The sequence below is a fragment of the Capricornis sumatraensis genome, chromosome X (assembly GCF_032405125.1).
Source record: "Capricornis sumatraensis isolate serow.1 chromosome X, serow.2, whole genome shotgun sequence".
Classification (NCBI taxonomy): Eukaryota; Metazoa; Chordata; class Mammalia; order Artiodactyla; family Bovidae; genus Capricornis; species Capricornis sumatraensis.
In genome coordinates, this window is record NC_091092.1 from 77,178,039 (window position 1) to 77,205,699 (window position 27,661).

The following is a 27,661-nucleotide window of genomic DNA, read 5'->3' on the forward strand; positions in this document are numbered from 1 at the left end:
AACCAAAAAGCCACGAGTATTGAGACAGTAGAGGAGTTGGAACCTTTATGGTCTATTGGTAGGAATCTGAAATGGTGCAGCCATTGTGGAAAACAGTATGGCAAATTCCTCATAAAAATTAAACATAGACTTGATCAATCAATTGTACTTCTATATATACTTCTGCATGTTACTGCTGCTGCTAAGTCGCTTCAGTCGTGTCTGACTCTGTGCGACCCCATAGATGGCAGCTCACCAGGCTCCCCCGTCCCTGGGATCCTCCAGGCAAGAAAACTGGAGTGGATTGCCATTTCCTTCTCCAATGCATGAAAGTGAAAAGTGAAAGTGAAGTCGCTCGGTCGTGTCCAACTCCTAGCGACCCCATGGACTGCAGCCTACCAGGCTCCTCTGTCCATGGGATTTTCCAGGCAAGAGTACTGAAGTGGGTTCCCATAGCCTTCTCCAATACTTCTGCATATACTACCCAAAGGAAGGGAAAACAGGAACTCAATATATGTTTGTTCACTAATGTTCAAAGCAGCATTAGTCACGATAACCAAGATGTAGAAAATGCTCAAATGTTCATTGACAGGTGAATAGATAAACTTGTGTGTGTGTGTATACACATAACATATATAGGAATATCATTCATCTTTTTATTTAAAGGATGGAAATCCTAACACATGCCACAACATAGAACCTTAAAGATATTATACTAAATGAAGTAAGCAAGATAAAAATGGATAAATATGTATGATTCCACCTGTATGAGGTACTTAGTGGAGTCAGACAAAATATAGAATATAGAGACAAAACATAGAATGGTGACTGCTATCAAAGAATCAAAGGGTGGTTGCCAGAAGAGCATAATGAGGAGTTATTATTCAGTGGATAAAAAGTTTCTGTTTAAGATAATGAAAAACTCCTGGAGATGGATGTGGTGATGATTGCAGAACAATGTGAATACACTTAATGCCACTGAACTGTATGTTTAAAATGGTAAACTTAATGTGTTATATATATATATATAAATTTTTTACTACAGTAAAAGTCAATTAAAATTTTAATACATTTTTGAAACATATATAATTCACATTTTGGGAACTATCAGACAGGACTCATAAACTATTCATTCATTCCAAAAATAGATTTAGAAGATGAATTTCACTAGAAAACTAGAATCTATTAAAAATCAAATAGAATTTCAAAACTAGAAAATACAGTAAGTGAAATTAGAATGTAATATATGAGATTAATACCATGAGACAGTAGAAGAGAGGGTTAATGAAGCAAAAAGTAAATCAGTATAAAATAGCCACATTAAAGCACATAAGAAAAAGGATAGAAAAAGGATGGAAAATCAAAACAGTATTAAGAATCAGTGAAAAGTTCTGGAGTTCAAGAACAAGGAAAAGAATGGAACAGGAACTGTTTGAAGAATAGAAGTTTTTCAAATATTACTAAAGATATCAAGTTAAACATCCAAAAGGGCTAAAAATCTGTGGACAAGATAAATACAAACCTAAATTTAATAATCAAACTGGAAACCAAGACAAATAGAAAATCTTACAAGAGCTAGAGTTAAGAAAACATACATTGGTTTCAAAGGAACAATGATCAAGGAAGGGTACAGCTGACTGTTCAACAAAACCAATGAACTCCACAGAACAACTGAAGGTCACTTATAAATTACTGAGAGAAAATAACTGCCATACTATAATTCTATATCCAGTGAAAATATCCTTCATAAATAAAGGTGATGCTAAGGCATATTGACTTCAGTACAGTTCAGTTTAATTGCTCAGTCGTGTCCAACTCTTTGCAACCCCATGGACTGCAGCACGCCAGGCTTCCCTGTCCATCACCAAATCCCGGAGCCTACTCAAACTCACGTCCATTGAGTTGGTGACGCCATCCAACCATCTCATCCTCTCTGGTCCCCTTCTCCTCCTGCATTCAATCATTCCCAGCATCAAGGTCTTTTCCAATGAGTCAGTTCTTCGCATCAGGTAGCCAAAGTATTGGAGCTTCAGTAACAGCATCAGTCCTTCCAATGAATATTCAGGAATGATTCCTTTAGGATGGACTTGTTGGATCCTTGCTGTCTAAGGGACTCTCAAGAGTCTTCTCCAACATCACAGTTCAAAAGCATCAATTCTTCAGCGCTCAGCTTTCTTTATAGTGTGACTCTCCCATCCATACATGACTACTGGAAAAACCATAGCTTTGACTAGATAGACCTTTGTTGGCAAAGTAATGCCTGCTTTTTAATATGCTGTCTAGTTTGGTCATAGCTTTTCTTCCAAGGAGCAAGTGTCTTTTAATTTCATAGCTGCAGTCACCATCTTCAGTGATTTTGGAGCCCAAGAAAATAAAGTCTGCCACTGTTGCCACTGTTTCCCCATCTATTTGCCATGAAGTGATGGGACTGGATGCCATGATCTTAGTTTTCTGAATGTTGAGCTTTAAACCAACTTTTTCACTCCCTTCTTTCACTTTCATCAAGAGGCTGTTTAGTTCTTCTATTTCTGCCATAAGTGTGGTGTCATCTGTATATCTGAGGTTATTGATATTTCTCCTGGCAATCTTGATTCCAGCTTGTGCTTCATCCAGTCCAGCATTTCTCATGATGTACTCTGCATATAAGTTAAATAAGCAGAGTGACATTATACAGCCTTGACATACTCCTTTCCCGATTTGGAACCAGTCTGTTGTTCCATGTCCAGTTCTAACTGTTGCTTCCTGACCTGCATACAGATTTCTCAGGAGGCAGGTCAGGTGGTTTGGTATTCCCATCTCTTTCAGAATTTTCCACAGTTTATTGTGATCCACACAGTCAAAGGGTTTGGCATAGTCAAAACCCTTTTTCTGGAACTCTCTTGCTTTCTTCAGTGATCCAACATGTTGGCAATTTGACCTCTGGTTCCTTTGCCTTTTCTAAATCCAACTTAAACATCTGGAATTTCACAGTTCATGTACTGTTGAAGTCTGGCTTGGAGAATTTTGAGCATTACTTTGCTAGTGTGTGAGATGAGTGCAATTGTGTTTTGAATATTCTTTGGCATTGCCTTCCTTTGGGATTGGAATGAAAACTGACCTTTTCCAGTCCTGTGGCCACTACTGAGTTTTCCAAATTTGTTGGCATATTAAGCACGGCACTTTAACAGCATCATATTTTAGGATTTGAAATAGCTCAGATGCAATTCCATCACCTCCACTAGCTTTGTTTGTAGTGATGCTTCCTAAGGCCCACTTGACTTTGCATTCCAGGATGTCTGGCTCTAGGTGAGTGATCACACCATCGTGATTATCTAGGTCATGAAGATCTTTTTTGTATAGTTCTTCTGTGTATTCTTGCCACCTCTTCTTAATATCTTCTGCTTCTGTTAGGTCCATACCATTTCTGTGCTTTATTGAGCCCATCTTTGCATGAAATGTTCCCTTTGTATATCTAGTTTTCTTGAAGAGATCTCTAGTCTTTCCCATTCTATTGTTTTTCCTCTATTTCTTTGCATTGATCACTGAGGAAGACTTTCTTATCTCTCCTTGCTATTCTTTGGAACTCTGCATTCAAATGGGTGTATCTTTCCTTTTCTCCTTTGCCTTTCGCTTCTCTTCTTTTCTCGGCTATTTATAAGGCCTCCTCAGACAACCATTTTGCCTTTTTGCATTTCTTTTTCTTGGGGATGGTCTTGATCACTGCCTCCTGTACAATGTCATAAACCTCCATCCATAGTTCTTCAGGCACACTGTCTATCAGATCCAATCCCTTGAATCTATTTGTCACTTCCACTGTTAATTGTAAGGGATTTGATTTATGTCATACCTGAATGGCCTAGTGGTTTTCTCTGCTTTCTTCAATTTGAGTCTGAATTTGGCAGTAAAGGCATGTTCAGATAAGTAAAAACTGAGAATGTATTATTAGCAGACTCACGCTAAAAGAAACATTAAAGGGAACTCTGGAGGAAGAACAGTGATCACAGACAGAAAGAAAAATGGAAAGTGTAAATATAAAAGACTGTTGAATGTCTAAAACAACACTAACAACAATACTTTATGGATAAAATAAAAGTAGAAATGAAGTAAATGACAGAAATAGTAATAAATAAATAAAAGGCAGGATGTGAATGAAGTCTGTTGTAAGATTCTTGCATTGGGCTTCCCTGATAGCTCAGCTGGTAAATAATCCACCTACAATGCATGAGACCTCAGTTCAATTCCTGGGTTGGGAAGATCCCCTGGAGAAAGGATAGGCTACCCACTCCTATGTTCTTGGGCTTCCCTTGTGGCTCAGCTGGTAAAGAAACTACCCGCAATGTGGGAGACCTGGATTCGATCCCTGGGTTGGGAAGATCCCCTGGAAAAGAGAAAGGCTACCCACTGAAGTATTCTGGTCTGGAGAGTTTCATGGACTGTATAGTTCATGGAGTCTCAAAGAGTCAGACATGACTGAGCAACTTTTTAAAAAATGGACTGTTTGAAACAATACTAATAATGATACTTTATGGATAAAATAAAAGTATAAATAAATGACAGAAATAGTAATAAATAAATAAAAGGCAGGATGTGAATGAAGTGTGTTATAAGATTCTTGCATTGTTCAAGAAGTGGTAAAAGCACTAATTTAACATAGACTCTAATCAGTCAAGGATGTATGCTTCACTCTCTAGGGCAATTTTACTCAAGCAGGAGTTCATGACATAATTAAGCCCTACAGAAAAATTTTTTTCCATTCTCCCAAGGGTGGTAGACCCTAGTTCCAATTTAAATACAAGGAAGATAAGTTAATATATTCAATGAATATTTAGATAATTAAATCTCTGGTGGAATCCAATTGAGAAGAGCTTCTCTGTAGTAACTATTAAAAGAATAGCAAAAGAATGTCTAACAATTTGATGTAGGGGAAATGATACAATAAAATTCTCATTTAATCCAAAGCAAGGCAAAAAAAGAGAAATAAGGAATAATAAATTAGGCAAATGGAGATCAAGAAGTAATATAGAAGATTTAAATCCAAATATCCAGTAAGTATATTAATATAAATGGGCTAAGTGTTTCAATTAAAAGACAGATATTGTCAAGTTGCATAATAAAGCAAAATCCAGCAACATACTACAGAAAGGAGTTTCACCTGAAAAGGACCCAGGTTGAAAACAAAAGTATAGAAAACAATATGCCATGCAATAATAAACAAACTGAAGCTGGTGTAACTGTACTAATATCAGACAAAGTATACTAAAGGCAAAAAAATATTAATAGAAATAATGAATAGCATTTTATGGTGGTAAGGTATCAGTTTAACAGGCAGCTATTAAAAAAACTGAACATACACATTCCCTGGACCTATCACTCCCACTACTGGGTATATACTCTACAGGAATGCATACATATATGCTCTGAAAGACATGGACATGTGCAGCAAAGAGTTAACATGACAGGTCAGAAATGCTATCCTTAGAAAAGCCTGCTTGCAAAGTTGGCCCTTGGCTGGCATCTGAAGACTCAGATTTAGGAAGGGTTTCCACCATCCCGTAACTGATAAGGATAATTTGCTCTAAGTTGAGCAAACAACAGGGCTTATACTGAACACCAGATTTTCTTCTAAGAGTCTAGATTTTTGGTGCAGGCCAGGCAGAGTGTGCTCATGTGACTAGCACTTTAAAAAAACATTGGGTACTGAGTCTCTACTGCTGATAGGCAGCACTTCACACATGTTGTCACAACACGTGTGTGATGCTGGAAGAATTAAGCATGTGGTGTGTGACTACTGGGACAGGATGTTGAAAGCTTGTTTCTGGTTTCCTTTAGACTTTGCCCCATGCACATTTTTCCCTTTACTGATTTTGCCTTGTGTCTTTTTGCTATAATAAATATTAGCCCCAAGTATGACTATTTGCTGAGTCCCACAAATCCTCTGCCTATGAGTCACATCATCACCAAATCTGGGGTGATTTTCAGGACTCCCCACATACTGCTGACAGTGGTGGGATTGTCTGGCATGACGTTAACTCACTTAAATATGGCAAAAACATTGTTTGAGAAAAGGATGGTAGAGGATGACAAACCTGTGGTACTGGGCATCTATGGAATTATCTGTGGTATAAAAAAGTAGTTGAGCTGCTATCTGTTGTAAGAGGTAAAAGTTACCCTATGGAATTTTAAAATGTTAGATCCAACTCCAAGAAAGTTGGCTCGAAGCATCCTCTGGCTACTTTTGGACACAATGGCTAAAGTGAGAGGGAAAAGTGCAACCTGGGTGCCTTTTGTTTTTATTTTCTCCTCCAGGCTGGAGGAAAAGGGTCCAAACATTCCCAAAGGTGAACTTAGAATGGGCCAAAGTCTTGAAAAGTTTGTGTTCTTTTTGTTCATGTGTGTGTGGTGGGGGCGTGGGTGAGGGGAGTGCGAGCTGGGCTGGGGGTGGAGGTTAAATCACTTCCCAGTTGTTCTTGTTGTTCAGTCCCTCAGACATGTCCAACTCTTTGTGACCCCATAGACCGCAGCATGCCAGGCTTCCCTGTCCTTCACCATCTCCCGGAGCTTGCTCAATCTCATGTCCATTGAGTTAGTGATGCCATCCAACCATCTCATCCTCTGTCGTCTCCTTCTCCTGGCTTCAATCTTTCCCAGCATCAGGGTCTTTTCTAATGAGTCGGCTCTTGGCATCAGGTGGCCAAAGTATTGGAGCTTTAGCTTCAGCATCAGTCCTTCCAATGAATATTCAGGATTGATTTTCCTTAGGATTGACTGGTTTGATTTCCTTGCAGTCTAAGGGACTCTCAAGAATCTTTTCCAAAACCACAGTTCAAAAGCATCAGTTCTTTGGCGCTCAGACTTCTTTATGGTCCAACTCTCACATCCATACATGACTACTGGAAAAACCATACCTTTGACTATATGGACCTTTGTAGGCAAAGTAATGTCTCTGCTTTTTAATATGCTGTCTAGGTTTGTCATAGCTTTTCTTCCAAGGAGCAAGTGTCTTTAAATTTTGTGGCTGCAGTCACCATCTGCAGTGATTTTGGAGCACAAGAAAATTAAGTCTGTCACTGTTTCCATTGTTTCCCCATCTATTGCCCCATCACTTCCCAGAGCTGGAGCAAAATTTTATAAACAAAAAATCAAAGGGAGAAAAACACTCTAGCCATTGCTACCACAGCCTTCTACCCCCACTCCTACATTTCAACAGGGATGTCCCTGCAACTACAACAGTAAGCCTGTAAATGCTGGATTTTCTGCTCAAAGTTTGAGAAAACTTGAGCAAAGGGTGGAAAGGAGGAACTTTTAAAAATGACTTTGTATTTTGTGGCTATTGCATCTTGGCGTATAATAGACACTGATATAAAATGTTATATTCTTGTAGTCTCATAAAGCTAGAGGGATCATTTCTATCAGGAAAAGTTGCAAAAAGAAAATAGTGGGATACAACTACTTTGGTTTTTGCTGCCAGTGAGCAGATTGGAATTCAAACTCTTTGAGTATTGGAAATAAAACTAGTCTCCGTAACTATGATTTTTGCTATCTTTTTTTTTTTTTTCACTATTGGAGTTTCAAGAGAAAGGAAGACAACATGAAAAGAGAGGCAGTCTTCAGATGAAAATATACTTTTTGAGTTTAAAATGCAGTTTTTAGTTGTGAAATCAAATGTGTAATTCTTAGGCTGATATAGTTTTTTTCATCCTCTTGTGCACATTTTTGACTGTTAATTTGGAATGTAAGGCACAATAAGAAGAGCCTGCGAGAGTATTGTTTGTCACTTGGGCTTGGACTTGGACCTAAACCGTGGTTGACCAGTCCTGTACCATCTCAGCTTTGCTGCTGCCTAAGAAAAGTTCTCTTGGCATCCTAAATTTACAGATTCTAATCCCGTGGATCTGACTCTCAGCTGAAACCTGATAAGGTCTGCTATAGACTATTCCCACATCAGCACCAGATGTGCTGAACTGAAAGCAGGCACAGGCTAAATGAACTCTAAATGAACTATGTGAGGTTTAAATAAATTCACACTTGGATTGTTGCAGATTTGAATCACCCTTCTTATGATCCTAAATTGTAAAACCACCCCTGATGCTGGCTGGACCATTTGAGTCAGTTGAGTTGCAGATGGCCAAGGGAAGTCTTATTTTCTGATGGGACTATCTGAAATTGATCCTCTGATTGGCTCTATATTTCTAATACAAAAGCTGGTTACATTCCTAATGTGATTTCTGTGAAAGCTGCAAATTGAGGGAGGGCATATGATAGGGAATGTGACATCCTCCACCATTCCTCTCAGATCAAACTCTTGATCCTTCCTGAGCCTGCGTTCCTGCTGTTGATGATCATGTTTGACTTTCTAGATTAGTTACAGCTTAAAATAGACTGTTAGCCTGACTCTACTTCCTTCTCCTTCCCCCTAATACATAAACAGCCTGACTCTACTTCCTTCTCCTCCCTAATACATAAACCTAAATAAGGCAGTATGTTTATTAAATGTTGCTGTCCGCATAAAAAGAATGATCTTTTCTAGGCTGTTCACTGGATAATTGATCAGGGTGAAAGGAATGGGAAGTATGAAAACCCAATTTTAAAACATTTGAGAGGAGCATAAAGATGGCGGAGGAATAGGACGGGAAGACCACTCTCTCCCTCACTAATTCCTCAAAAGAACATTTCAACGCTGAGCAAACTCCACAAAACAACCTCTGTAGGCTGGCAGAGGACAGCAGGCAACCAGAAAAGCAGACCATTGTCATCAAAAACAGATTTTTAACCTTTGCTCTTAGGTTTTTGTTGTCAATTATGTTCATTTAAAAACCCAAACTTCACGACCCAAGTTTACCTGAGAGCGAGATTACTGGCTTGACCACTCTCTTCTCCTATAGACTCTCCTTTTTCTCCACCAGGTGGCCTCTGTCTCTTTTCTCCCCCATCTCTTCTCTATCCAACTCTGTGAATCTCTGTGTGTTCCAGACAGTGGAGAACACCTAAGGAACTGGTTACTGGCAGGATTTGTCTCTCTCCTTCCCATTCCTCTCTCTTATCCTCCTGGTCACCTCTGTCTACTTCCTCCCTCTCCTCTTCGCTGTATAACTCCGTAAATACCTGAGCGGGCCAGACTATAGAGCGCACATAAGGAAGTGACTACTGCCTAGCTTGCTCTCTCCTCTTTTGATCTCACCGCATCTCATTCCAGTTACCTCTAACTACCCCCTCCATCTTCTCTTCTCCTTGTAACTCAGTGAACCTCTCTGAGTGTCCCTCAATGTGGAGAAACTTTTCATCTTTAACCTAGATGTTTTATCATCGGTGCTGTATAGATGGAGAAGTCTAGAGGCTACTGTAAAAACTGAAGACCAGAAGCAGGAGGCTTAAATACAAAACCTGAAAACATTAGAGAACTCTTGAATTCAGGGAACATTAAGCAATAGGAGCTCATCAAATGCCTTCATACTTACACTGAAACCAAGCTCCACCCAAGGGCCAACAAGTTCCAAAACAAGACATATCACTCAAATTCTCCAGCAACACAGGAACACTCCCCTGAGCTTGAATATACAGGCAGCTCAAAATTATTCCAAAACCTTTGATGTCCCATAACCCATCACTGGTCACTCCACTGCACTCCAGAGAGAAGAAACCCAGCTCCACCCACCGGAACTCCAAGATAAGCCTCCCTAACCAGGAAACCTTGACAAACCACTGATAGAACCCCACCCACAGTGAGGAAGCTCCATAATAAAGAGAACTCCACAAATCACCAGAATATAAAAAGACCACCCCAAACGCAGCAATATAACCAAGATGAAGAGACAGAGGAATACTCAGCAGGTAAAGGAACAGGAGAGTTGCCCACCAAACCAAACAAAAGAGGAAGAAGTAGGGAATCTACCTGAGAAGGAATTCCGAATATTGATAGTGAAAATGATCCAAAATCTTGAAATCAAAATGGAATCACAGATAAATAGCCTAGAGACAAGGATTGAGAAGATGCAAGAAAGGTTTAACAAGGACCTAGAAGAAATAAAAAAGAGTCAAAATATAATGAATAATGCAATAAATGAGATCAGAAACACTCTGGAGGCAACAAATAGTAGAATAACGGAGGCAGAAGATAGGATTAGTGAAATAGAAGATAGAATGGTAGAAATAAATGAATCAGAGAGGAAACAAGAAATACGAATTAAAAGAAACGAGGACAATCTCAGAGACCTCCAGGACAATATGAAACGCTCCAACATTCGAATTATAGGAGTCCCAGAAGAAGAAGACAGAAAGAAAGATCATGAGAAAATCCTTGAGGAGATAATAGTTGAAAACTTCCCTAAAATGGGGAAGGAAATAATCACCCAAGTCCAAGAAACACAGAGAGTTCCAAATAGGATAAACCCAAGGCGAAACACCCCAAGACACATATTAATTAAATTAACAAAGGTCAAACACAAAGAACAAATATTAAAAGCAGCAAGGGAAAAACAACAAATAACACACAAGGGGATTCCCATAAGGATAACAGCTGATCTTTCAATAGAAACTCTTCAGGCCAGGAGGGAATGGCAAGACATACTTAAAATGATGAAAGACAATAACCTACAGCCCAGATTACTGTACCCAGCAAGGATCTCATTCAAATACGAAGGAGAAATCAAAAGCTTTACAGACAGGCAAAAGCTGAGAGAATTCAGCACCACCAAACCAGCTCTCCAACAAATTCTAAAGGATATTCTCTAGACAGGAAACCGAAAAGGGTGTATAAACCCGAACCCAAAACAATAAAGTAAATGGTAACGGGATCATACTTATCAATAATTACCTTAAACGTAAATGGGTTGAACGCCCCAACCAAAAGGCAAAGACTGGCCGAATGGATACAAAAACAAGACCCCTCTATATGTTGCTTACAAGAGACCCACCTCAAAACAAGGGACACATATAGACTGAAAGTGAAGGGCTGGAATAAGATATACCACGCAAATAGAGACCAAAAGAAAGCAGGAGTGGCAATACTCATATCTGATAAAATAGACTTTAAAACAAAGGCTGTGAAAAGAGACAAAGAAGGCCACTACATAATGATCAAAGGATCAATCCAAGAAGAAGATATAACAATTATAAATATATATGCACCCAATATAGGAGCACCGCAATATGTAAGACAAATGCTAACAAGTATGAAAGGGGAAATCAACAATAACACAATAATAGTGGGAGACTTTAATACCCCACTCACACCTATGGACAGATCAACTAAACAGAAAATTAACAAAGAAACGCAAACTTTAAATGATACATTAGATCAATTAGACCTAATTGATATCTATAGGACATTTCACCCCAAAACAATGAATTTCACCTTTTTTTCAAGTGCTCATGGAACCTTCTCCAGGATAGATCACATCCTGGGCCATAAATCTAAACTTGATAAATTCAAAAAAATCGAAATCATTCCAAGCATCTTTTCTGACCATAATGCGTTAAGATTAGATCTCAATTACAGGAGAAAAACTACTAAAAATTCCAACATATGGAGGTTGAACAACACACTTCTGAATAACCAACAAATCACAGAAGAAATCAAAAAAGAAATCAAAATATGCATAGAAACTAATGAAAATGAAAACACAACAACCCAAAACCTGTGGGACACTATAAAAGCAGTGCTAAGAGGAAAGTTCATAGCAATACAGGCATACCTCAAGAAACAAGAAAAAAGTCAAATAAATAACCTAACTCTACAACTAAAGCAACTAGAAAAGGAAGAATTGGAGAACCCCAGAGTTAGTAGAAGGAAAGAAATCTTAAAAATTAGGGCAGAAATAAATGCTAAAGAAACAAAAGAGACCATAGCAAAAATCAACAAGGCCAAAAGCTGGTTCTTTGAAAGGATAAATAAAATTGACAAACCACTAGCCAGACTCATCAAGAAGCAAAGAGAGAAAAATCAAATCAATAAAATTAGAAATGAAAATGGAGAGATCACAACAGACGACACAGAAATACAAAAGATCATAAGAGACTACTATCAGCAGTTGTATGCCAATAAAATGGACAATGTGGAAGAAATGGACAAATTCTTAGAAAAGTACAATTTTCCAAAACTGAACCAGGAAGAAATAGAAAATCTTAACAGACCCATCACCAGCACGGAAATTGAAACTGTAATCAGAAATCTTCCAGCAAACAAAAGCCCAGGTCCAGACGGCTTCACAGCTGAATTCTACCAAAAATTTCGAGAAGAGCTAACACCTATCCTACTCAAACTCTTCCAGAAAATTGCAGAGGAAGGTAAACTTCCAAACTCATTCTATGAGGCCACCATCACCCTAATACCAAAACCTGACAAAGATGTCACAAAAAAAGAAAACTACAGGCCAATATCACTGATGAACATAGATGCAAAAATCCTCAACAAAATTCTAGCAATCAGAATCCAACAACATATTAAAAAGATCATACACCATGACCAAGTGGGCTTTATCCCAGGGATGCAAGGATTCTTCAATATCCGCAAATCAATCAATGTAATTCACCACATTAACAAATTGAAAAATAAAAACCATATGATTATCTCAATAGATGCAGAGAAGGCCTTTGACAAAATTCAACATCCATTTATGATAAAAACTCTCCAGAAAGCAGGAATAGAAGGAACATACCTCAACATAATAAAAGCTATATATGACAAACCCACAGCAAACATTATCCTTAATGGTGAAAAATTGAAAGCATTTCCCCTAAAGTCAGGAACAAGACAAGGGTGTCCACTTTCACCGCTACTATTCAACATAGTTCTGGAAGTTTTGGCCACAGCAATCAGAGCAGAAAAAGAAATAAAAGGAATCCAAATTGGAAAAGAAGAAGTAAAACTCTCACTGTTTGCAGATGACATGATCCTCTACATGGAAAACCCTAAAGACTCCACCAGAAAATTACTAGAGCTCATCAATGAATATAGTAAAGTTGCAGGATATAAAATCAACACACAGAAATCCCTTGCATTCCTATACACTAATAATGAGAAAGTAGAAAAAGAAATTAAGGAAACAATTCCATTCACCATTGCAACAAAAAGAATAAAATACTTAGGAATATATCTACCCAAAGAAACTAAAGACCTATATATAGAAAACTATAAAACACTGATGAAAGCAATCAAAGAGGACACTAATAGATGGAGAAATATACCATGTTCATGGATTGGAAGAATCAATATAGTGAAAATGAGTATACTACCCAAAGCAATTTACAAATTCAACGCAATCCCTATCAAGCTACCAGCCATATTTTTCACAGAACTAGAACAAATAATTTCAAGATTTGTATGGAAATACAAAAAACCTCGAATAGCCAAAGCAATCTTGAGAAAGAAGAATGGAACTGGAGGAATCAACTTGCCTGACTTCAGGCTCTACTACAAAGCCACAGTCATCAAAACAGTATGGTACTGGCACAAAGACAGACATATAGATCAATGGAACAAAATAGAAAGCCCAGAGATAAATCCACACACATATGGACACCTTATCTTTGACAAAGGAGGCAAGAATATACAATGGAGTAAAGACAATCTCTTTAACAAGTGGTGCTGGGAAAACTGGTCAACCACTTGTAAAAGAATGAAACTAGATCACTTTCTAACACCGCACACAAAAATAAACTCAAAATGGATTAAAGATCTAAATGTAAGACCAGAAACTATAAAACTCCTAGAGGAGAATATAGGCAAAACACTCTCAGACATAAATCACAGCAGGATCCTCTATGATCCACCTCCCAGAATTCTGGAAATAAAAGCAAAAATAAACAAATGGGATCTAATTAAAATTAAAAGCTTCTGCACAACAAAGGAAACTATAAGCAAGGTGAAAAGACAGCCTTCTGAATGGGAGAAAATAATAGCAAATGAAGCAACTGACAAACAACTAATCTCAAAAATATACAAGCAACTTATGCAGCTCAATTCCAGAAAAATAAACGACCCAATCAAAAAATGGGCCAAAGAACTAAATAGACATTTCTCCAAAGAAGACATACGGATGGCTAACAAACACATGAAAAGATGCTCAACATCACTCATTATCAGAGAAATGCAAATCAAAACCACAATGAGGTACCACTTCACACCAGTCAGAATGGCTGCGATCCAAAAATCTGCAAGCAACAAATGCTGGAGAGGGTGTGGAGAAAAGGGAACCCTCCTACACTGTTGGTGGGAATGCAAACTAGTACAGCCACTATGGAGAACAGTGTGGAGATTCCTTAAAAAATTGCAAATAGAACTACCTTATGACCCAGCAATCCCACTGCTGGGTATACACACCGAGGAAACCAGAATTGAAAGAGACACATGTACCCCAATGTTCATCGCAGCACTGTTTATAATAGCCAGGACATGGAAACAACCTAGATGTCCATCAGCAGATGAATGGATAAGGAAGCTTTGGTACATATACACGATGGAGTATTACTCAGCCGTTAAAAAGAATTCATTTGAATCAGTTCTGATGAGATGGATGAAACTGGAGCCGATTATACAGAGTGAAGTAAGCCAGAAAGAAAAACACCAATACAGTATACTAACACATATATATGGAATTTAGAAAGATGGCAATGACGACCCTGTATGCAAGACAGGAAAAAAGACACAGCTGTGTATAACGGACTTTTGGACTCAGAGAGAGAGGGAGAGGGCGGGATGATTTGGGAGAATGGCATTCTATCATGTATACTATCATGTAAGAATTGAATCGCCAGTCTATGTCTGACGCAGGATACAACATGATTGGGGCTGGTGCATGGGGATCACCCACAGAGATGTTATGGGGAGGGAGGTGGGAGGGGGTTTCATGTTTGGGAACACATGTAAGAATTAAAGATTTTAAAATTTAATAAAAAAAAAAAAGGGAAAAAAAAAAATAAAATGTTGTTTCTGTATGAAAAAAAAAATAAATAAATAAATAAAAAGATATATTTGGAAAAAAAAAATAAAACATTTGAAAATTGAGAATTTCATCTTTTTTTTTCCTTTCATAAAGGGATTCTTTATTTTATTTTATCTTTACTTTACAATATTGTATTGGTTTTGCCATACATCAACATGAATCTGCCACAACCAATTCCTGGACACGATACATCTTTCCGATTAAGTTATTTTAACATGTTTGCCTTTGAAAATGCTTTTAAACTTCTTACATACAACTCTTCTAGACAAAAGGTGTGTATGAGAGGAGAGGATGATTGTACAATTATAACTGCTAAATGGGACACACAGATTTTCTAACAGTGGAGAAAAAACACCTGAGGAGGCATGAGTGAAGGATGAGGGCATTAATGATCTTTGATTTTTAGAAATGGAAATTTTGAAATTCCTGGAAGCTTTCCTCTTCTCCTTAATAAAAGCATGTGTTGTCTTCCCTGCTGCTGAGAGTGCTTTGAATTCAGATTGACTGCTAATCCCAGAGTCAGATCTGACAGCTAACTATGAGACAGCAGGGGATGACTCCTGCTCCTCTACCTTCCACTCAGCACCTCCGCGTGTCATCCACACTTGCAAGGCAGATGAACTGGTGCCCTGAAAAAACAAAATTGTTTGGATCCAGCTACCTTCAGAAAACAGTCCCATTGAAACCAAATTCTGAACTGCATTTTTTGGACTGGATTGGAAACACTAAGGCAGGAAGCCTCACAGTAAGAGGTTAGCCACATTAGGGATTCTGTTAACCTAAACTGCCTAATTAATGTGTGTCCTACTTGGGATGCCCTAATGATTATAAATTATTTTTGTCCAATGATACTGCATGTTCCCTCTTGCATTGTACTTGTCAGTGAGCCTTGACTATCCTGGCACTGCCTCAGCTCTGGAAGGCATTCAGGTCAGGCTGAGAGGTTAAAGCGTCTGCCTGGAATGCGGGAGACCTGGGTTTGATCCCTGGGTTGGGAAGATCCCCTGGAGAAGGAAATGGCAACCCACTCCAGTACTCTTGCCTGGAGAATCCTATGGAGGGAGGAGCCTGGTAGGCTACAGTCCATGGGGTCGCAAAGAGTCGGACACGACTGAGCGACTTCACTTTACTTTACTTTACTTTCAGTTTACTGCCCAGGCTTGTGTTGTGCCTGAATTGATGCTTCAAGTATTTTTTTTAAAAAAATCTTTAATGGAAACTTAAGGAGAAAACCATCTGGCTTTTGAAGGTACTTGTTTATGGTGATGAATTTATTTTGTCTGCTCAGTATAAGACCCCTGAAGACATAACTGAGAACAATATGGCAGGTTGGTCTCACTTTGCTGTGTCAAGTCCTTATGAAAAAGACACCTTGGACAAGAGACCAGAAGGTGGAGTTTGGAGTTTTGGTACATGCTAGGCAGAGGATGCCTATGCTACCAGCCCCTAATAAAAACAAACACTGGACAGTGAGTCTCTAATGAGCTTCCTTAGTAGACATTTCATCCATTTTGTCAAAATATGATGCTGGAGAAATTAAACATCACTGCGTAACTCCACTAGGACGAGGACTCTTAAAAGTTTGTGCCTGGTTTCCTCTGGACTTTGACCATGCGCCTTTTTTCTTTGCTGATTTTGCTTTGTATCCCTTTGCTGTAATAAACCTTACCATTAGTATAGATCTATGCTGAGTCCTTTGCCAACAAAAGTCTATCTACTCAAAGCTATGGTTTTTCCGGTAGTCATATATGGATGTGAGTCGGACTATAAAGAAAGCTGAGTGCCAAAGAATTGATGCTTTTGAACTGTTGTGTTGGAGAAGACTCTTGAGAGTTCCTTGGACTGCAGGGAGATCAAATCAGTTGATCCTAAAGTAAATCAGTCCTGAATATTCATTGGAAGGACTGATGCTGAAGCTGAAACCCCAATATTTGGCCACCTGATGTGAAGAGCTGACTCATTGGAAAAGATCCTGATGCTGGGAAAGATTGAGGGCAGGAGGAGAAGGGGACGACAGAGGATGAGATGGTTGGGAGGCATCACAAACTCGATGAACATGAGTTTGAGCAAGCTCCAGGAGTTGGTGATGGACAGGGAAGCCTGGTGTGCTACAGTCCATGGGGTTGCAAAGAGTCAGACATGACTGAGTGACTGAACTGAACTGATGCAGAATCCTGTGAATCACAAACATAGAAGTGATCTTTGGGAATTCCCACACAACAAGAATGTTCATAGGAACTTTAAATGATAACAAAAAACTGGAGGAAAAAATCAAATGTCTGTCAACAAGTGAATGGATAAATAACGATGCATTCATACATTGAATGTATATAGCAATGAAAAAGAATGAACTAATTCTAAGTACAACAATATGGATGAATCTTATAGACACAATGTTGAGTGAAAGAAACCAGATACAAAAACTAGATAATGTATGATGCTATTAGTATAAAGCTCAAAAATGGACGAATCATACTTACTTGTATTTGAAGTTTTAATGGTGGTTAACTTTGAGGCCTATAGGATATTAATACCTAGGAAGGGGCATAAAAGAGGCTAATGCAGGGCTAGTACTGTTCTATATCCTGATTTGGGTTGTGTGTTTCTGTGTAAAAATTCATCAAATTTTATATTTAAGGTTCATATGTTTAACTGCATGTATATTATACTATAAGCAATTTTGAATAAAAGAACCTAGCATCCATTGATGGATGAAAAGATAAACAAAATGTGTTATATGCATACAATGGAGTTTTATTCAGCGTTAAAAAAAGGATAAAATTCTGACACTATAAAATAGATGAACCTTCAGACATTATTCTAAGTGGAATAGGCCAGTCCCAAAAAGATATTGTATGACTCTACATATATGAGGTATCTAGAGTAAGCAAATTCATTAAGACAGAAAGAATGGTGATTGCCAGGGACTGGGAGGAAAGGAGCCTGGGGAGTTATTGTTTAATGGTTATAGTTTCAGTTTGGGAAAATTAAAAATTTCTAAAGATGGGTGGAAGTGATAGTTGTACAACATTGCAAATGTATTTAATGTCACTGAACAGTTAAAATGGTAAATTTTATGTATATTTTACCATAATACAATAAAAAGAAATAAAATGGAAGGAACAGTAGATAAACCTACTTGTGATGTCAATCTCAGGTAAAATGTGTGCTGTATAGAGTGGACCCTGGAATATGGCCAAAGGTGTTGATAGCTCTCTGGTTCTGTCCCTAAGAGTGAAGCAACACTAAAAAAGTGGCATATTTGTTAGGTATCATACGTAGGATAAAGAGGAGACAAAAATGAAATCCCTAAGAAGAATGGGTTATAGCCCCCCATCCCCCAAAAAAGTGGTACTAATTCTGTTAGTACTGATATGAAAGGATATTTAATATATATTCTGGGAAAAAAGGGTTTCAGAGCTATGTGTATTGTGCTGTCCTTTATTATAAAAGGGAAAATTGTGTGTGAATAAGTGAAATATTTCCTCATAAGAGTTATTGGTGTTATAATTGCCTTTTGAAAGACAAAAAGAAATGCATGCATTTAACATAGACATCAATTATCAGATATATTCTAATTTCAGAATGCTAAACTATTAAAAAAACAACATCTTATATTCAAGGAAATAAGGTGGATGTGTTTGTGAATGTGCACAGTGTGTGTACACACATACATATGTGTATATATACACATACAAGACATTGAGACACACATGTATATATTTATATTTTCATTAAAATTGTGCCTTACTTTTGTAGCTGATAGTTAAAGTCTTCCCTCTTTTTTCCAGTTTTCAAAATAGCTCCTCTGCAAAGTAAATTTTACTCTAACGGTCCACAAAATTTCCTATCAGATATAAGAATATTAAAATATCTTGATCTTTTTGGATAAAATATGTTCTCCCATTGAATAAAATGTGTCAGTAGTATACTATTGAAGGAGATCAAGATGCACTCTTATTTCACTTTTTCCAGTTTAGTTTGCCATCTTTAAACAGATGAAGTTTTTGTTCAGCTTTCTTGAAGCATAGTTTATACTGGTAAGTCTGATAATCAGAATAGCTTTTGGGGGGCGGTGCTAAGATGGCAGAGGAATAGGAAGGGGAGACCACTTTCTCCCCCACAAATTCATCAAAAGAACATTTGAACGCTAAGTAAATTCCACAAAACAACTTCTGAATGCCCGCAGAGGACATCAGGCACCCAGAAAAGCAGCCCATTGTCTTCAAAAGGAGATGTTTTATCAATGGTGCTATATAGAAGGAGAAGTCTTGAGACTACTGTAAAAATAAGACTGAAAACCAGAAGCAGGAGGCTTAACTCCAAACCCTGAGAACACCAGGGAACTCCTGACTCCAGGGAACATTAATCAACAGGAGCTCATCAAACGCCTCCATACCTACACTGAAACCAAGCACCACCCAAGGGCCAACAAGTTCCAGAGCAAGACATACCAGGCAAATTCTCCAGCAACACAGGAACACAGCCCTGAGCTCCAATATACAGGCTGCCCATAGTTACTCCAAAACCACTGACATCTCATAACTCATTACTGGACACTTCATTGCACCCCAGAGAGAATAAATCCAGCTCCACCCACCAGAACACCAACACAAGCTTCCCTAACCAAGAAACCTTGACAAGCCACCTGTACAACCCCACCAACAGCAAGGAAACTCCACAATAAAGAGAGCTCCACAAACTGCCAGAATACAGAAAGGCCACCCCAAACTCAGCAATATAAAGAAGATGAAGAGACAGAGGAATACCCAACAGGTAAAGGAACAGGATAAATGCCCACCAAACCAAACCAAAGAGGAAGAGAGAGGGAATCTACCTGATAAAGAATTCCAAATAAATGATAGTGAAAATGATCCAAAATCTTGAAAACAAAATGGAATCACAGATAAATAGCCTGGAGACAAGGATTGAGAAGATGCAAGAAAGGTTTAACAAAGACATAGAAGAAATAAAAAAGATTCAATATATAATGAATAATGCAATAAAGGAAATCAAAAACACTCTGGAGGCAACAAATAGTAGAATAACAGAGGCAGAAGATGGGATTAGTGAAGTAGAAGATAGAATGGTAGAAATAAATGAATCAGAGAGGAAAAAAGAAAACTATAAACTATAAACAGAAACTATAAAACTCCTAAAGGAGAATATAGGCAAAACACTCTCTGACATAAATCACAGCAGGATCCTCTATGACCCACCTCCCAGAATATTGGAAATAAAAGCAAAAATAAACAAATGGGACCTAATTCAACTTAAAAGCTTCTTCTGCACAACAAAGGAAACTATAAGCAAGGTGAAAAGACAGCCTTCAGAATGAGAGAAAATAATAGCAAATGAAGCAACTGACAAAGAATTAATCTCAAAAATATACAAGCAACTCCTGCTGCTCAATTCTAGAAAAATAAACGACCCAATCAAAAAATGGGCCAAAGAACTAAACAGACATTTCTCCAAAGAAGACATACAGATGGGTAACAAACACATGAAAAGATGCTCAACATCACTCATTATCAGAGAATTGCAAATCAAAGCCACAATGAAGTACCATTTCACGCCAGTCAGGATGGCTGCGATCCAAAAGTCTACAAGCAATAAATGCTAGAGAGGGTGTGGAGAAAAGGGAACCATCTTACTGTTGGTGGGAATGCAAACTAGTACAGCCACTATGGAGAACAGTTTGGAGATTCCTTCAAAAACTGAAAATAGAATTGCCTTATGACCCAGCAATCCCACTTCTGGGCCTACACACCGAGGAAACCAGAATTGAAAGAGACACGTGCACCCCAATGTTCATCACAGCACTGTTTATAATAGCCAGGACATGGAAGCAACCTAGATGTCCATCAGCAAATGAATGGATAAGAAAGCTGTGGTACATATACACATTGGAGTATTACTCAGCCATTAAAAAGAATACATTTGAATCAGTTCTAATGAGGTGGATGAAACTGGAGCCTATTATACAGAGTGAAGTAAGCCAGAAAGAAAAATACCAATACAGTATACTAACGCATATATGTGAAATTTAGAAAGATGGTAATGATAACCCTGTATGTGAGACAGCAAAAGAAACACAGATGTATAGAATAGTCTTTTGGACTCTGTGGGAGAGGGAGAGGGTGGGATGATTTGGGAGAATGGCATTGAAACATGTATAATATCATATATGAAACGAATCGCCAGTCCAGGTTCGATGCATGATACTGGATGCTCGGGGCTGGTGCACTGGGAGGACCCAGAGGGATGGTATGGGGAGGGAGGAGGGAGGGGGGTTCAGGATGGGGAACACATGTATACCTGTGGCAGATTCATGTTGATGTATGGCAAAACCAATACAATGTTGTAAAGTAATTAACCTCCAATTAAAATAAATAAATTTATATTTTTAAAAAAAGAATAGCTTTTGTACTTTTCATGAGCTTTAAGGAAATTCAGTGTATGAATGTTGGTAATAGCATTCTATCATTCTTAGAACTATTAATTTTTGTATGCATTCTTATCTCATGTAGATGATTTGACTTTTTTATAAGAGCATAATTTGTTTTAAGAACACAGATAACTACCTATTCTTTCTCTTGGAAAGCCCATGGTGCTTATATTGGCCCTGTACATGACATGGACATTAACTTTGAGACACAGAACTTATTTTGTTCAATAAGGAAGCATAAATTAATGCAAAAAAAATATTTGCTGGTAGGATTTGTGCACTGAAAATATCTTAACCATTTCTCAATTCTATATCAGGATGCAACAGTAGAATGAAACTCAGTGGAAGACCCTACAGACACATGGGTGTCCTTGGAACTTCAAAACTCTATGACATTCGGAAAACTATCTTTACCTTCACTCCACAGGTGGGTGGAATGAGCTTTGATGTGCATTGAGATGAATGAAAATAAAAGAGAAACACTATAGAAATAAAGCATTTACTGGAGTTGGGAGAAGTGTCAGAGTTCCATGGGACCTTGTACATATTAAGCTGCTTAGTAAATATTTGTTGAGTTGGGCTGAATTGATGTTGCAGCAAAGAGCTATGCCAAGTAACTGTGGCTACCGAGAGTAATCCTTGGTATAGCAGAAGCAGCGAGTACTCTTTATTAAAGATTAAATATAATACTGTATCCTTTATAAACAAAATATAGTCTTTTTTGGTAATATTCAGCTACTAAATTAGATCTTCTATTTCTTTCTGAGATGGGCCCTTTTTACATGCTTAGAAATTTTTCATATCCTCTTCTAAACAAAAATGTCAATACTATTTTAGCCATGAGATACATTGTTTATTAGCATGATGTTTATTACCCATATTATAGTAGCAAGCCTTATTATATATGTGTATAGGAGTAGAAACTATTTTCTGGAAAGAAAGATTCAGTTCCCCATTTGTTATCTTACATCTGAAATAGTGCACTGAAGTACAGATGAAAGAATAATGGACCAGAAATTCTATCTCTGATTTTGCCATTTGCTAGTCATATAACTTTGCTAATCTACTCAGTGTCTCTTGGCCTTACTTTTTGTCTATTAAAAAGGAGAAAAGCCCTCACTGGGTTGTTAGAACTAAATAAAATCATGTGCTTGAAAACAATTTGTTAACTATAGCACACTAAAAATGTCCAAGACAACTATATGTACTAATAGGCCACCAGATACTTTGGGAAGAATTAGGCATTAAATTTGGAGGTATTGTTGCCTCTGTGATATCTTATACACCTTTATGAATATATGAGTATTTTAAAATATTATTTGATAGTTATGAGATTAATTATTCTAAACCATTATTTTTCTTTTTCTTAGTTTATAGACCAGCAACAATTCTACCTGGCTCTAGACAACAAGATGATAGTGGAAATGCTTAGAACAGACCTCTCCTATCTCTGTAGCCGCTGGAGAATGACAGGCCAGCCCACCATCACCTTCCCCATCTCACACAGCATGCTTGGTAAGGTTGTATGAGGCAAGGAATGAATGTCTTCTTGGAATAAGTTGTGTGATTAGCCCTTCAAAATCATAGTCACTGGAAAGCTGCTTTTTGTCATTTATTCTTTCAGCAGTTTATTAAGCTTTTGTTTTGTACCAGGCACTTTTCAAAGCACTAGGCATACATGGGGTGAATAAGGTAGATGAGGTTTCTGCTCTTATGGAGCTTATGTTTTTGAATAAATATGTAACAAAAAACCAATTCACAAGAATATTTCAGGTGGTTTGAGAGCTATAATTCAAGATATGTAATAGAATAACTTGTTTGGGGCTACTTTAGATAATTGGTTTCTAGGCCAGTTTACAGAAAGTTTATTAATAAAACTCATTTTAAAGACAATCTCACTCTAGTGGAGCATCAAGGCTTTATAGATAAATTCCCAGACTTTTCTTTCCAAGGCTTGTCTAACTGAAGAAATAAATCTAGCCGAGAAAAGTAAAAAGGCTTTCAGTTTATCTTTTCTTTATTAGCTGGGCTTCCTGGCATTGCTTACTTGAAACTGAGTGAGAGGTTTATTATTCTCTAAGTTCCTGAAGGACTAGAGCCAATACTGAAGCACTGTTTCCTTTCTGTATCTCTGCTATTGCTTCCAAAAGCCTGTTTGTACTGCCAAAGTACATAGAATTTCTTTTCATTAGAGAAGAATCCTTTGTCATAAGTCATTCAAAGTCCAGGCAGACTTAGGGATCTCTAAAGTGCTTCAAAGCACTGGAGTTGAGGAAGTAGGGTAGTCTTTCTTCTTTATATAAGACAATTATCAAATACCCAGTTAATAACTACTCTGTTTGCAGGACTATCTTCAGAAAAGTATAAAGTCTAATTGGAGAGGCAAAGCTAATTCACAAAAATAATAGAAAACAATTCAAGACAGTATATAAAGAATTACTAAACCATTAGATTAGTATTGTATACTGACAGTGATCACATTGTTAATAAAAATTTATTTACTAGGTGGGACTTATTCAGGCTTTTTGGGATGCGTGGTATTCATATGAAAGGAGAAAAGAAGTAAAGCCACTTTAGGTGAGGGAAGAAAAATACCATGGGTGAAGCTGAGAGGCAGGGATGCACGTGACTTGTGAGTGGACAGTGAAGAAGCCAAGATGAATAGAGAGGAGCTTGCATGTTGGAATATGTGAAGTGAAAGTCACTCAGTCGTATCCGACTCTTTGCAACCGCATGGACTATACAGTCCATGGAATTCTCCAGGCCAAAATATTGGCGTGGGTAGCCTTTCCTTTCTCCAGGGGATCTTCCCAACCCAGTGATTGAGGCCAGGTCTCCTGCATTGCAAGTGAAATATTTACCAGCTGAGCCACAAGGGAAGCCCATGTTGGAGTATAAGTATCAACAAAATTGGGCAAGTAAGGTAGGGTCAGATTATGAAGACCTTAAAGAGATGGGAATACCAGACCACCTGACCTGCCTCCTGAGAAATCTGTATGCAGGTCAAGAAGCAACAGTTAGAACTGGATGTGGAACAACAGACTGGTTCCAAATTGGGAAAGGAGTACAGCAAGGCTGTACATTGTCGTGCTGCTTATTTAACTTATATGCAGAGTACATCATGCGAAAAGCCTGCCTGGGTGAAGCACAAGCTGGAATCAAGATTGCAGGGAAAAATATCAATAACCTCAGATATGCAGATACACCACCCTTATGGCAGAAAGTGAAGGGGAACTAAAGAGCCTCTTAATGAAAGTGAAAGAGGAGAGTGAAAAAGCCAGCTTAAAACTCAACATTCAAAAAGCTAAGATTTTGGCATCAGGTCCCATCATTTCATGGCAAATAGATGAGGAAACAATAGAAACAGTGGCAGACATTATTTTCTTGGGCTCCAAAATCACTGCATATGGTGGCTGCAGCCATGAAATTAAAAGATGCTTGCTCCTTGGAAGAAAAGCTATGACAAACCTAGACAACATATTAAAAAGCAGAGACATTTCTTTACTGACAAAGATCTGTATAGTCAAGCCCTTGGTTTCTCCAGTAGTCATGTCTGGATGTGAGAGTTGGATCATAAAGAAAGCTGAGCACTGAAGAATTGATGGTTTTGAACTGTGCTGTTGGAGAAGACTCTTGAGAGTCGCTTAGACAGCAAGGAGATCCAACCAGTCCATCCTAAGGGAAGTCAGTCCTGAATATTCATTGGAAGGACTGATGTTGAAGCTGAAACTCCAATACGTTGGCCACCTGATGGGAAGAACTGACTCATTTGAAAAGACCCTGATGCTGGGAAAGATTGAAGGTGGGAGGATAAGCGGACAACAAAGGATAGATGGTTGGATGGCATCACTGACTCAGTGGACATGAGTTTGAATAAGCTCCGGGAGTTGGTGATGGACAGGGAGGCCTGGCGTGCTGTGGTCCATGGGGTTGCAAAGAGTCGGACATGACTGCATGACTGGACTGAACTGAACTGAATCATAATGTCACAGATCAATTACACAAAAATAATTAAAGATATAGAAAATTAACAAACTCTGTGTTTATATGAAACAGAAAGAAATCCAGAAATCAGAACATACAAAGAATGTTTATTTTTTAAGTATAAATAATATAGATGATTTTGCCAGACATAGGCCATAAAACTAATTAAAACAAAACAATTTCTAAAAAACCTGACCATGAAGGAATTAAAATTTTTGCAAATAATTCTTCAATTAAAGAGGAAATTTAAAAAAAAAGAGAAAGAAATAAAGAGGAAATCCAAGTTAAAATTATTTAGTGTTTTAAAATGAAAAATGGTACCACTACTTATCAAAACTTGAGATTTGGTCAAAGTAATATTTAGAAATTTTCATTTTCTTGAATATTTTCACTTTGGAAAAAAAAAGTTCTGTTTCCAGATGAAAAGGAATAGACATACTTTTCCCTATTCTTCCTGCTATGTATAGCCTAAATTCAGGACATTACTATAATACAAACATAAGAAGACTTGGAAAGTTGGAAAAAAGAAAGAAGACTTTGAACTTAAGAAATGACACAACAGTGAATTTCCTGGGCTTTCCTTCTGCCTCATATATTGTGGATTGGATGCTGGAGAAGTTATCATCCCAGAAACACAAATGGGTACAAATTTTAAAAGTTCCAGGAAAAACTTTCTCCCTTTAGTCCAAAGAACAGGGAAAAGGCAGCCTAGCCAGACAGAAAGCTTCTAGACAATTAAATGTTCTAATCCATCCAAATGACAAGCAAAAAAACTACACCCCATTCCCATCACTGTCAGCAAGGCTAGGTGGAGAACCTAGACTATTGCCTTCACACAGCTGTGAAGAGGCACACCTCCCTCCTTAAGGACTGTATCTGAGACATACTTGTGGGGAGCTCAGACTTTCGTCATTAGTGAACAGTAGAAGAACCTCTTCCACACCCACCTGGCAGTAACAAGGCAATGCTCCCTTAACTGCTGCCCAGTATCAGAGAAGACTTGCTGAATCTGAAGATTCAATAAGATCCAGAATCTTATAAGATGATACCCCAAAATTCCAGAATACAGTAGAAAATCATTCATACCAATGCCCAGGAAAATCTCAACTTCAATGAGAAAAGATGATCAACAGACACCAATACCAAGATCACAAAGATGTTAGAATTATGAGAAAGATTTTAAGGCAGTCATCATAAAAGTTTACCAAGCAATTGGTGGTGGTGGTTAGTCACTAAGTCATATCTGACTCTTGCGACCCTATGGACTATAACCCTCCAGGCTTCTCTGTCCATGGGATTCTCCAGGCAAGAATACTAGAGTGGGTTGTAATTTCCTTCTCCAACCAAGCAATTGCAACCACACTTTAAACCTGAAAGTAGAAAGTCTCAGCAAAGAAATAGAAATGCTCAGTAAAGAAATTGAAGAGATAACCAAATGAAAGTTTTAGAATTGAAAACTACAACTGAAATGAAAAGCTCACTGGATAGGCTTAGTAGAAGAATGAATAGATTGAAGTTGAAGACAGAAGTGAACAAGAGTAAAATTAAACTGAAGAAATGTAACAGAGCCTCAGAGACCTATGGGACTAACATTCATATTACGAAAGATCTAACATTCATGTTATGAGTTTCAGAAGGAAAGGAAAAAGAATATAAGGCTGAAAAAAAGTATCCCAGCTAATATGGCTGAAAAAAATGCAAAAGGCGTAAACCTGCAAATTTAAAAAGCTGAGAGAGTCCCAAACAGTATAAACTCAAAGAAATCGATGCCAAAACATAATGATCAAACTCCTGAAAATTAAAGAAAAAGAAAAAAACTGGAAAGCAGTAAGACAAATGATACCTCACCTATATGGAAAAACAATTAGAATGACAGCAGATTTCACCAAAATCCATGGAGAACAGAGGGAACTGACATAATATTTTTTCAAGTGCTTAAAGGAAAGAATTATAAACTAAGAATTCTGTATCCAATAAAAATGTACTTGAAGAATAAAGGGGAAAAATAGACACTCTCGGGTGAAACAAAACTAAATGAATTTCTTTGAAGGGGATCTGCTTTAAAAGAAAGGCTTAAAGGAAGTTCTTGAAATGAAAAGGAAATAATACAAGATAAAATATTGGAACATCAAGCAAGAAAAAGAACAATGGAAAGAGTAAGAATACAGATAAATACAATAAAGTTTCTCCCCTTCAGTTTTCTAAATTATGTTTGACATTTGAAGCAAAAAATATAACACTGATGTGGTTCTCAGAGTTGTAGAAGAGATCTTCAATGAAATTATATATTGTTTCTATTTCTTCTTTTCTTTTTATTTATTTTCTGGAGGAT

General features: G+C 37.7%; 1 protein-coding gene across 5 annotated transcripts in view; it reads left to right on the forward strand.

Annotated features, from left to right (window-relative positions):
• The window catches only part of PHKA1 (phosphorylase kinase regulatory subunit alpha 1), a 179,137-nt gene that overhangs the window by 83,467 nt on the left and 68,009 nt on the right, over positions 1-27,661 (forward strand). For all 5 annotated transcript variants that reach the window (XM_068963076.1, XM_068963079.1, XM_068963078.1 and 2 more), the window contains exons 15-16: positions 21,663-21,772; positions 22,716-22,860. In XM_068963076.1, coding sequence (XP_068819177.1) covers positions 21,663-21,772; positions 22,716-22,860 — 255 coding nt within the window. The remainder of the gene's footprint in view (positions 1-21,662; positions 21,773-22,715; positions 22,861-27,661) is intronic.